This window comes from Anabrus simplex, chromosome 2, assembly GCF_040414725.1.
Source record: "Anabrus simplex isolate iqAnaSimp1 chromosome 2, ASM4041472v1, whole genome shotgun sequence".
Classification (NCBI taxonomy): domain Eukaryota; kingdom Metazoa; phylum Arthropoda; class Insecta; order Orthoptera; family Tettigoniidae; genus Anabrus; species Anabrus simplex.
Window position 1 is genome coordinate 638,116,850 of NC_090266.1, and position 13,003 is coordinate 638,129,852.

General features: G+C 38.4%; 1 protein-coding gene across 1 annotated transcript in view; it reads left to right on the forward strand.

The window, feature by feature from the left end:
* The first annotated feature begins 10,272 nt into the window (after positions 1–10,272).
* Positions 10,273–13,003, forward strand: part of Nup188 (nuclear pore complex protein Nup188) — a 752,879-nt gene continuing 750,148 nt past the window's right edge. The window contains exon 1 of the mRNA XM_067139287.2: positions 10,273–10,409. Within this exon, the coding sequence (XP_066995388.2) occupies positions 10,375–10,409 (35 nt within the window). The 5' untranslated portion in view covers positions 10,273–10,374. The remainder of the gene's footprint in view (positions 10,410–13,003) is intronic.

Below are 13,003 nucleotides of genomic sequence, written 5' to 3' on the forward strand. Positions count from 1 at the left end.
GGCGCATCCACTCTGACGTCACGCCTATAGTATGATCTCGATCTACCCCGCTCGCATATATATATATGGCCTTGTGTCGTTCATTCGGCAGGTCAGTTGTGGTATAACCTTGTTAAAGACAGTGGGAGCTTGAACTCTGCACACGGCTGGACCGTGTCCATTTTACTTGTGAACTTCGTGCTGGACTTCTGTCAAGGGTGAGCAGACACTGTTTCTTTCTATCATTTAACGTGCCCTACCTTGCTATATTTGGGCTTCGACGTAGTAACGAAAATTGAACTTTGGTCCCTTCAGGACACATCTGAATATTCGTGCAGCGCAAATGTTCTGCCTTTTGGACGTTTATCTTCCTAAAATGTGTGTAAATGGTGTACTGGACAGCTTATCTAAAATTCTAGTTCATAAACATTCCTACCTTCTGAGATGAACTTTTGCATCGCGTCTGTCAGTGCTGGGGACTTGGCGGCTTGATCCTTATCCTATCCCATTCCTCCGTTTCTTATTTCCTTGTTCTATCCTTTATCTTCTACCTATCTTTATTTCTTTTCTTATCCCATCTATCTGTTCATTTTGCGTAAAAATGGTGCTTGCTCAAAAGATGTGGTCTGCTAATTTAATTTGTATGTTCATCGGTTAGTTTCAATTTTATTATCGCTTCTGCGCATGCGTGTGTGTTTTAATCCCTTCTGGGATCATTTGTTAGAATTCCTATTTTTTTTCTAATCTACCAAAATGACCACTCCCTGGACTGGAGATTGGTTTATTTCAATTCTGAATATCTTGAATTGTTTGGCATGAGGTTACATTACAATGTCCTATTGTAAACATTGTATCAATTTGTGAGCTTATCTAGCAATTGTAGGACACTACCAACTTTGTATTCTACTGGCACGAGCCTGAAACTATATTTGATGTACCTCCCTTCTAGCGTATTGTGTAATTTAATGCAAAGAAACTGTTTTCAGAATCTATGGGTTCCCCCCTTCGTTTTCTCTTTCCCCTAATTGAAGTGTTGGAACATATGTCCAAAGATTGTAGTGATTGGTGCTTAGGAATTCGATTATGACGATGTAATCAAATTTTGTATCACCTACGTGTCTTAAAATCAAACAACGCTTTTATTACGCCATATGCTGGTTCATATTATTTGTTCTGATGTAAAGATAAATTGTTACCCCTTTGAGATTCGTATAATATATTTGTTATTTTCAAACTTGTTTTCAAAATTCTCTTTCACGAGTTCCTTTCCCCCATTGCTTCTGTTTTCACGTGTACCTACCACGGCAATTCTCTTGGGTAGCGGCCCTTTAACTTGTTTATGCACATGTATGGAGCTCTAAATTGCACTGTTTACGGTAATGTTGACACGATGTACTGAACTGTTATATTCTCATGTTGCACGCTTCTCGGCACTCTGCGCGCTTGTGTACTGTCAGTTCTGAGTACTTTGATATCTTGTTGTCTAGTATCCCGATCACGGTCACTCTCTTAAAAGCAAATCTCAATTACAACGCAATTTCTACCAAGTTGATAGTAAGCAAAGACACTATCAAGTACAAAGATCGTTACAAGGCCTGTAGGAAATGCACGGTTAACAAGCAAAGAGAGAGTACCTACTTGTAAATGTTGTTGGATTATAGAGGTATAAAGAGAGAAACTGGTTTGTGGCAGGACTTAAATTATCATGCAGAGCAGCAAGTGTGTCCAATTGCAAGCTGATGAATGTTTGGTACAGTACTTTGCAACTGTGATACGGTGAGCTTTATTAAGTGTGCATCAGTTTACATTGTAACACAGTATTGAATGATAAATACCGTATATATGGGAGGAATCTTTGTATTGAGTTGATCAATTTCTTATTCGTTATTAGCGAAGAAACTATGAATATAATATGCCTCAGATTTTTAGTTCTATTTTCTTCAATCTTCATTGCACTTAGGTATTGTAATGTAGGTGTATAACATAAATAAGTTTAAGATTGTTTCTGTTGTATGTTTTACTTGTATGGAATGATATTGTATGATTAACACTCGTCATAAAAGTTAGTCATTTTATTCTTAAACCTACGTTTAAGTATTAAAGAAAATTCTGTAAACAATTGGTATCCCGGAGACACAACACAGGTAATTACATTCCGTTTGTTAATTTATTGCATATCATGTTAACACACTATTCCCTATGCATTATTAAAACTTTAAAATTATAAAGGTTAATATTAGTTTTCCCACTTCTAATTCCCCGAATATTCCCGACATTGTCATCATATCAACTACCGGTATAGTATTTCCATACTGCCCGCCCGCGAACAAGAGTGACCGTGATGATAATCATATGCTCGTGCTACCTGTGACAGAATCACCGATAAAAGTCACAGATATTTTTGTGTCACAGATACGCCTGTCACCGATATTTTGAAATATCGGTTAAGCACATGTCTAACGATGTTTCTCAGAAAGAAAGAGAATAGAAGCTTTTGAAATGTGGCGTTACAGAAGAATGCTGAAGGTTTGGTGGATATATCGAATCACGAAAGAAGAGATGCTGAATCGAATTGGCGAGAGGAGATCGATTTGGCTGAATTTTACGAGAAGAAGAGATAGAATGATAGGACACATCTTAAAACACACATGACTTGTTCAGTTGGTTTTTGAAGGAAGTTTAGGTAGTAAGAACGGTAAGGGTAGATCAAGATATGAATATGACAAGCAGATTAGTGCAGATGTAGGATGCAATAGTTACGTAGAAATGAAAAGTTTAGCATAGGATAGGGTGACATGGAGTGCTGCATCAAACCAGTCTATCGACTGATGACTCAAACAATGATATTCTGCCTTTGACAGTTACGTAGCGATTTCTCTGGTTACCACTAGGTAGCTCTTGGTAACATTTATATGTCAAGTCAAGGCCAACTGCAATATATCAGACCTTAATGCAGCTGCCGATCGATATTAGCTAAAATGGCGCCGCAATCGGTTTGTTCAAATGTAAACATGAGCAAGTGCGAAGCATCAGTTTAGTCGTTTCTTTTGGTTTGGTTTGATTAAGAAACGTTAGTGTAGTGATGTATTTATTTGGTTTTAAAACTATTTTGATATATTAGGACTTATCGATCGTATTGTGTGCCTGGATGTAATTCATATGACAGCAGATGCAATCACATTCAGATCAAGTGTATTTAATGCATCGTGATGATTTCATTGTTAAAATAATTGAATAGGTTGCATTAAAACATTTAAGGATACATTTGTGAATAGAGAGGTTGTTTACCGTGTACTTGATGAGCTATTTTCTCCGCATAAGGCCAAAGTCTGTGTTGGTGTCTAACTAGTACATTTCTCAATTAGTGTACCTTTTGAGGTATTTAAAAGTGACGTTATAAGAAGTGATAAAGCTATTTATTTTCACTGTGAATGAAGTTTATATTTTCTTTGTTAAATTAGAAGACATGGTATCAACTGATAAGCTGTCACTTACAATAGGTACATATTTACGTTGCCAACGATTTTGTGTTAAAGTACTTTATAAATGCACATGGCACCAGAGAACTTCAAATCGATTCTCCTATTGATTATCTGAAGTGAAACAGATGTAGTATTGCAGTTTGGTTAATCATTATCAGAATCATTGTTATGAGATAATTGAAATTCGTGACATGGTTATGTTTCTAATACATTTCTTGAACGAGGTAGGTTATTATATTTAAAAGTGTATGGTAATAGAAATGTCATTCAAATAAATGTATTTTTAAAACAAGTATTGATTTATAGCAAGAAGAATTACGATGTGGAATAATTTACCAAGGGTGCCCCCTACTATATCTACACAAATTCGATAAATTTCCAACTTCTTTCTAATAATTTAGAAAAGACTATGTAAACAACTTATACTTAATCTGCGACGTGGACGACAGCCCTAAATTCAGATCATTGGTGATTGATTCAATTTAATTGAAACTACCACACTTTGAAACGCATCAGATATTCCCCCAGGTCTGCTATTTAAGAATGCAATCCTATATTACCTATTTCATGGAATATTCTAATTCATAGAAAAGACTTATATTTTGAATTTCACACATATTCCTTATCTAAATATAGGCTACTTCTAGATAGTATTGGTATATAAGTAAAGTATTCTGTTCATTATTATCGACAACTTAGCAATTCAATACGATGATCAGAAAGTTATGTTTATGTATCACAGGCTTGTTTTCATTCAACCGATGCGTCGGCCATGTTGATTCTGTATTACGGTCTGATACTATTGTAGATGATCTTGTTCAAGTACCTAGATATGATATTCAAGCAGTAACGAGCCGAGTATATATTTTATTTGCCTCTTTTTCATACGGGGTATTTCCTTCAAATTAAATCACAGTCTAATATATACAGTCGCGAAACTCTAATAAGAGGAAGGTTCGTCCATTTGTCAGCTGGAGCGACAGTAGCACCTCTAGCGGCGGGGTAGAGGCAACTTTCTAGCAGACAACAGGGAACGTATTACCACTACAGTCTAAAATGGTCATACTTCTGAACCGTTCATTCAAATAATGTCCTGACAAGGTTATTGTAATCATTATGAAATAGTGGAGGTGGTGAAACAATTTATTTCAATGAGGAGTTCGAGGATTATATCTAAATATTTATTTAATTGTAAGGAGTTTTTTACCGCGGACTGTAACATAAAATCGCTTCTAGAGGGCAACCGATTGGAAATAGGTATATACCATCGTGGACATTTTTGTAGAGGTTTTTGTGCCCCCACAATTTGTACGCTTACACTCGGGATCTATCGTTGACGGTTCAGGCAGCGTAAGCCAAGAAAGCAAGTGACGGACCGACCATTTTGGTCTCTTTCTTCGTACTTATGGTACGATATTGTACCCGTAAAAATGTGTTAATATCTTTAAGGCGCTTGATATTAAATTAACGAGCATGATTCTTAACCTAGGGAGTGGCTTTATCATTGGAGCTGGTACAGAGAGAGGTATAGTTATCAATTTGAGAGATTCTTTTGATAAATTGAGTTTATTGATCATCAAAAGCAAGTTCATATCACCTTCGTACAGCAGCGTGGAAGTGTCGTGGCTGGTTGGTACCTCCAAGTCCTGGGATGGTGCTGGACATCGACTGGGCAGGGACCACACCTGCTCGGATGAGGAGTTCTGGAATGTCTGGAGGTTCTGGAAATGTCTCGACGTTCTGGAAGTCTCGACGTTCTGCAATGTCCCGACGTTCTGAAATGTCTCGAAGATTGGCACACGTTCCTGGGTTCGATTCGAAACGTAATTCACTTTTGAATTTCATGTACGGCACTCCACACATTCAGGGCACTGTCTGAACAGATATGACCTTTTAATTATGGTTACTGTACCCTAGATATTAAATCAAAACGTTCTGGAATAATCACTCGAAGAACAAGTACTGGTAGAAATGCAAGTTCATAATGCAAGCTCACTGTAAGTTAGAATGTTCTAGAGGATTACTGTCACTGCAGTCCTAAACGCATAGTTCTGAAGATTTAAAACATGTTGGCAATGAACTGAATAAGTATCACTCGGAAACTGTCCTGTTCCATTAATAGGCGAAGTGAATAGCCATTAAAGAAAATAATATTTGAAAGAAAAAGTCTGACTTCATAAATTATGGATCACTCAAAATACTGGAAAGTTCTAGGCTTTCTGGGAACGCGATATGCGTATTCTGAATTGTCACAGTCTTTAAGAATCAAAACATAAGTCCCTGTGCAGCACTTGGAAAGTATTGCATATTTCACAATTAAACGTAATGTTGAATGTCCCCTAAGTTTCATAGTCTTTACAAGGCGTAAATTCAATGAGGCACTTGAGAAAACAAGTCACATCGTTCACACGAAAGTTTATGTTGGTAGGGCACAAGTTCATCCTACACGCTCGGAAAGTTTCAATGTTCCAGAAATTGATTAAAAAAATACAAGTTCGAATAAATTCGAAACGTAAGTTCAATGCGGTATACAACACTCGTGAAAATTCAAAGTCCTTTCAATCGTCGTCGAATAAGTAAGTCCCTATGTGGCACTTCAAAGAAAAAACAAAGTTCCAATGTGTAGAAATAACAAAGTTCCAATGTGCCAAAATGTTAAAGTCCCAACACGACACTCGAAGAAAATAAAGTTCCGTGGTGTCAAAATATTGAAGTCCCAACACGACACTCGAAGAAAATAAAGTTCCGTGGTGTCAAAATATTAAAGTCCCAACACGACACTCGAAGAAAATAAAGTTCCAACGTGTCGAAATGTTAAAGTCCCAACACGACACTCGAAGAAAATAAAGTTCCGCTGACAATGTTCCAGTATGTCACCTTAAGAAAATAATAAAGTCTTATCGCGACACTTGGCGAAAATAACTAAGTTCCAATGAGACGCTTCAGAAAAATAACAAAGTTCTTATATGGCACTTTAAGAAAATATCAAAGTCCAATCACGACACACACACACACACACACACACACACACACACACACACACACACACACACACACACACACACACACACACAAAGAAAACAAAGTTCCAATGTGTCAATATGACAAAGTTCCAATACGATCCTCGCAGAAAATAAAGTCCCATTCAGGCACTTCAAGAATATGATAAAGTCCCGATACAACACTTAGAGAAAATACCGAAATACTTGGATTTCGCAGACTGTCAACTAGAAGTTCGACACATACAATACTTCTCCTGTCACCCGTGTCACAAAGACGGCGGAGTGACAGACACTGAATTCGTAGGTCGGGTGGTCCTCCTTTTATACACGTTCGCATGGAAGTGCCTAGAACTCGGGTACTATCTACCCTTATAACTTCTATAATACTCGGTGGATTTTCTTGAAATCTTAACAGATGATGTCCATTGTAAAGGCCTTTAAGATGGCAGTGTCAAAATAGCGATGAAGTAGCTAAAAATGTACTTTTGAGGATGAGCTGGAACCAACGAGCTAGAATAACATAGAGGGGCTGTAAGCCTGTCATCAGCGCTCCCTGCTTGAAGCAAGTTGATAAAGGGCAGCCATGTTAACGGTTGTCAAAACAAAACGAATTGGCGCGAGAGCATATGTTGAGGTGACAGGGAGATCGTGCATGCCAATTTAATTCCCTAAGTTTTAAGAAGTGAAAACATAGATTCTCGCTTTCAAGAATGCCAGCCGTAAGCTCAGCGTATGGTTGTTCTAATCGGAGTAATAAAACCAAGGATATATCGTACTTTAAGTAAGTATTCCTGAATTATAGCCGAGATTCCTTTTTGTAATTTCTGTTTGTAATTAAATCCATTTTATTGTTTACTTAGCGAAAGTACGGATAGCCACGGTAATTATTTGTCGAATTTTGTTTCAGATTTCGTTTAAAGAACAAGGAATTAACGGAACAATGCGTTGTGAGGGCGAAAAGAGATAAATGGTATCCCACTCAATTCAGTTGCTTATGCTCTGTACATTTCCAGCCCTATTTAATTTTCTTTCACATTTACAAATAAAGGAAATGGAGCGCCCACAACTAGGAAAACGTAACCACAAAAAACACTTATTTCGTTCAAACGTACACTAAGTATGGTAAATACAGTATTTTACTGCAATTTTTCAAATGTATACAGCCTTTATTGTAGATGTCTGTTGCCTTGGTTTTTAAAACTATGCCACACTTCATAATGGACAACTTTCAAGCTTACCTTTCAGCTAGTAATCCCAGTATGATATGGTAATGGGAGAAACATGATTTCCCCCCTATATTATAACAAATAATTACACTAAACGATTATTGTGGTAAAGTATTCATGGGCCGACTCTGTGGTGTACTGTTTAGCGTGAGCAGCTGCCACCCCTGAAAGCCCGGGTTCAATTCCCGGCTCCGCCACGAAATTTGAAAAGAGACACGAGGGCTGGAACGGGATTCTTTCACCCTGGGGAGGTCAACTGAGTAGAAGTGGGTTCGACTCTCACCTCAGCCATCCTCGAAATGATTTTCCGTTGTTTCCCACTTCTCATCCGGGATGGTACCTAACTTAAGGCCACGGCCGCTTCCTTCCCCACCGCCCACAAGGCCCCCTGTTCAGTATAGCATGTGCAGCCCTCCCTCACATTTGTATCCCCCGACCCAATGTCTCATGCTCCAGAACACTGTCCTTGAGGTGGTAGAGGTGGGATCCGTCGCTGAGTCCGTGGGAAAAACCAACCCGGGAGGGTAAATAGATTAAGAAAGGAACACAGTACTCATGAGGATGCAATAATTTTAAAAATATGAACAGAATGAGGTTGTAACCTATTGTAGGTCCCTATGATTTTAAGGCTTCCTGTCATAAATATTTATGTCCATCATTTTTATTCTAATTTACGCTTAACCACAACAGCCAAGCAGGGTAACGCTCTTGTTCCGATTTCGAGGCCTATTCGTATGTCACTGTGCGATGATTTCGAACTACCCTACAATCAACTGATCGTGATGTTGGCCTCGTGCCGCAATATGATGAAGTGGCGGTATTCGCTTTAATGCTTCAAGCTATTGGCAATGGTCTTTAATTCTCCCCCAGTGATTCTAAAATGCGTATTTTCTACACTTTTCGTCATTTAAAGGCCATGCCCCCTTGCTTGTGTGACAACAGGAAACATGGCGGACTTTCGTTCTCTTAGCTTCACCCAGGCAGCGCTTCCGCCTCTCTATGTTATTCTAGCTCGTTGGCTGGAACATTACCATATATGGTTGCGGATAGCTGGCTTGCGGCGGCCACGTCACTCGCTGGGCACGTCACTGCGTTCGGCGGGCTGCCTACCTTCCACCTCGCGCGAAGTTCAACAAACATACTTCGGACTTCTCTCGTAGCGGCGTTCCCGGTACAGTATATCGGATCAGGGATACTGCATTATTTCACGAGCTTCGAAATATATTCAGATATATGAGTCATTAGCACATAATAATTTTAATGTTATTGGTTTTACGCCCATTAACTACGTATTCGAGCACCTTTACCTCCGGACTGAGACAGGATCGAACCTGCCAAGTTGGTCTAAGAAGGCCAATGCTCTACCATCTGAGTTGCTACTCAGCCCGGCTATTAGCACATAACAGTTATAATTATAGTGGTTCACTACGTGAACTGTGTTTGTGTTGTCAGTATATAAAGTAGAACCACTGTACTGATTAAAATGCCGTGAACATATTATGGAAACGCGTGTGGTGCTATATATTGTCGGCAGGTAAAAGAACTCCCGTGGGACAAAATTTCGGCACCTCGAATCTCAGAAAACCATAAATGTTGTTAGTGAGACGTAACACATTTTTTGCATATTATAAAGACAATCTTGACAACAACTATCATAGCCAGTTAGTTTGCTACTGTGATGGCATAACAAACTTCCTCGCCAGCAATGCTTGGCTGTTGATACACTTTGTAATAAACTCTTCAATATCTCCATTATTACAGCTTGTACGGTAAAATGGTGTCAGATTTAAATGACTGAATGAACATTATATTTTCTCTAATTATTGTTATGTGCTAATAGCCGGGCTGAGTAGAAGCTCAGATGGTAGAGCGCTGGCCTTCTTAGCTCAGCTTGGCAGGTTCGATCCTGTCTCAGTCCGGTGGTGAAGGTGCTAAAATAAGTAGTTAGTGGGACGTAAAACCAATAACATTAACATTATTATGTGCTGATAACTTATATATTTCTGAATATATTTCGAAGCTCGTGAAATAATGCAGTATTCCTGATCCGACATACCGTACAGTAAATACGAAGAAAGAGACAAAAATGTCGGTCGGTCACTTGCTTTCTTGGTTTACGCTGCGTGAACCATCAACGATAGACCCAAAGTCTAAGCGTACGAATTGTAGAGCATAGAAACCTCTACGAAAAAGTCCGCGATTGTATATACCTATTTCCAACCGGTTGCCCTCTAGAAGCGATTTTATGTTATAGTCCGCGGTTAAAAAATCTCCTTAAGACTAAATACATATTACGATATTATCCTCGAACTCCTCATCGAAATAACTTGTTTGACCTCCTCCAGTATTTTATTAGGATTACAATAACTTTATCAGGACATTATTTGCATGAATGGTTCAGAAGTTACGGCCATTTTAGTCTGTATTGGTAGTACGTGAACGTACAGCATTTCTTCGGCCTCGCCGCTTGGAGCGCTGTAGTCGCCTCGGATGAAACATTTCTTCTGAGCTTCGTGACTGTATATATTAGACTGTGATTAAATCCTCTTTGCTTGTCTTTTTTAGGAGAAAAAAAGAAGGAAATTAAATTACCGCTCGCAGGGTTTGTGTTTGAAATCTCCGAACGAGACACATGGGTCTGTGACATTATTTTAACAGAATATGTGGTCATAGTTATAGTGAAGTATGGAAGATTTTCCGGATAAGTTCAGCGATACTCCGTTAGTAACTACTACACTTTATAATAATATTAATATTTCAGAAATTGCGTTTTCTCTTTACCGGATTCTATGAGTGTAATTTTATGTTTCTGTATTGTATGTTGGTTCTTACACTCGGAATGTGTTTTTGCTGGAATCTTTGAATGAATAGGCATTATTAATTTGTATTTTTTTTCTACGACGGGAAAATAAGTGCTTGGCAATTTTCTGCCCCATACAATAACCAAAAAAATAGTCATTGTGGTTATGGCTGCACGGGCTAGTAGCTCGGTTAAAAATATTTTTCTTGTAAATGAACGACATCATCTTGCCCTTAAAAGTGGCATATCGGATATTTTATCGTATTTCCAAGTATTAAGTGGAGATATGTGTCAAAGTATTGTAAATGGATAAATAACCTTGTGTGAGGGATATTGAGATACTCTTTAGGCCTAATTCATTTTGAGATATGTCCCTATTCAACTCTTTCTAAATGTAAGCTCACTGAAAGCAGTAAGGCATTGTGAAACTTTAATAGATCGATAATAATGCAAATATTCTTGCTTTTTCACCCATTTCGTCACTCTCCGTTATTATTATTTGACCAAAGCTCTTCAGTTCTCCAACAACATTGGAGCACAATTTTCATGCCAAGTATCATCATTGTATCAGGATGTGGCGGTAATCCCAGGATTTGCTTTCAACCAAAGGTTGTGGTTTAAAATTGTAGTGGAATGACAGTGGCTTAGAGTATGAACATCCATCTACAAGCCTTGATGTTAAAGTAAATAATGCGGTTGCTTATAACTACCTCCAGTAAGTACAGAAAGAGCAAACAGTTTTTTGCGGATTGGAAAAGCGAAAGCAACAGTATTTTGCATATCACAGCAAATTATACACCGGGCAGTGCATGGCAAACGTCTCGCTTGATTCCTGTCTATTATATAAATTGTTATCTACTACAGAGTAATTCATTAGTTACAGGATAGTGACAGAGTAAAAAAAGACTTCAAATTGATGCGAGATAGACAGCAGATAATAGTATGATGATAAATTGATTTAAGTCAGGTGGTTTATTTTCAGCAAGAGTCCTGTCGATTTTGATTACTGTGTTGATGGGGTGAAAGGACTTAATGGGGATCACTAAGTATGTATGTGATCTGCATTGGGGTAATTGCATTAATGAGGTAGTAAATAAAGATTACAGAACTCGTGTGATGCTTGTATTTAGGGGTTGTACAGGGTGATTAATTTAAAAGTTCAGAGCGGAGTGCTGAGAATTAGGCGCGCTGGGAAGCGGAGACAGCGAGCGCAGTGCCCGCCATGACAAGCAGGCATAGTCGTCTGAAAGAAGTGGCATGATTATGCCTATAGAAACTAAACGAAACTGAACTCATCGGCTACATAGATGCTCTGGACAAATAAGTAAATGAATAAACAAATAAATCAACTAGGAAATTAAACTGAACTCACCAGTAATAAATAAATAAATAAATAAATAAACAAATGAATAAATAAGTCAACTGGGAAATTAAACTGAACTCACCAGTATTTGCAGACGATGCTGAAGTGATCTACTTAAGCTGCAATGCAAGTTTCACATCTTGTAATGAGATTTTGAAACACACTTTGTAGTTCATGGACACTGATAGAACGCACATGTTCCTATTTTCAATTTTTAATTTTTCTGCAGTTCGAGGATTATCCCTGTAAACTTTTCTTTTAAGATTTCCCCATAGATAAAAATCACATGTGCTTAAATCAGGCGAACAAGGGGGCCATAAGCCTTTACTGATGATCTGATCATCATCGAACACTTCCCGTAACTGTCACATAGCTACGCGCCGTATGGGCCATTGCACTATCCTGCTTGAAATAGCCATACCTTTTCTCTTCTTCAGTCAGTTCAGCAAAAAATTGTTCCTAAATGTTGTGAATTTAACCGTCAGAAGTAATTGTGTCCTGAAAATATATCGGACCGATAATTCGTCGGGCACTGATAGCGCACCACACACCATCCTTCACATCATGCAGAGGTCTCAGCTGTAAAATGTGCGGGTTTTCTGTATCCCAGATACTATTGTTCTGTGAATTGACATATCTGCTCAAATGAAACCAGGCTTCGTCGCTCATAAAAAGAAAGTTCGGATCCACAATACCTTTTTTGAACACTATTCATTTGCCAATTGCAAAATCGTATTCTTGCATTGAAATCTGTAGGCAGTATGTTATGGACTGAATGAGTCCGATAAGATCGTAAATGTAACAATTTTGTTGCATTACGTACTGAAGAAGGTGAAATACCACTTTCCTGAGCTACTCTTCGAAGCGAATTATGTGGACTGACCTGGAGTCTTGATGTATATTTTCTAACCTCTCCCGTGTGAGAGCTGTTCTCCTTTGCTTCTTTTTCTTATTGCTTACGGAACCGGTACTACGCCACTTGTAAACGAGCTGATGCACGTAACGTTTTGATGGCACTGTCGTACCGGGAAATTGTCAACGGAATTTTCGAAGGCGCCTTTTAACTGGTTTCTTCTTCTTGTGCAAATAACACCATCATGATAATAACCTCACAACACACCTTAAGAGTCCAATAGTTTCTAGCGAACTGA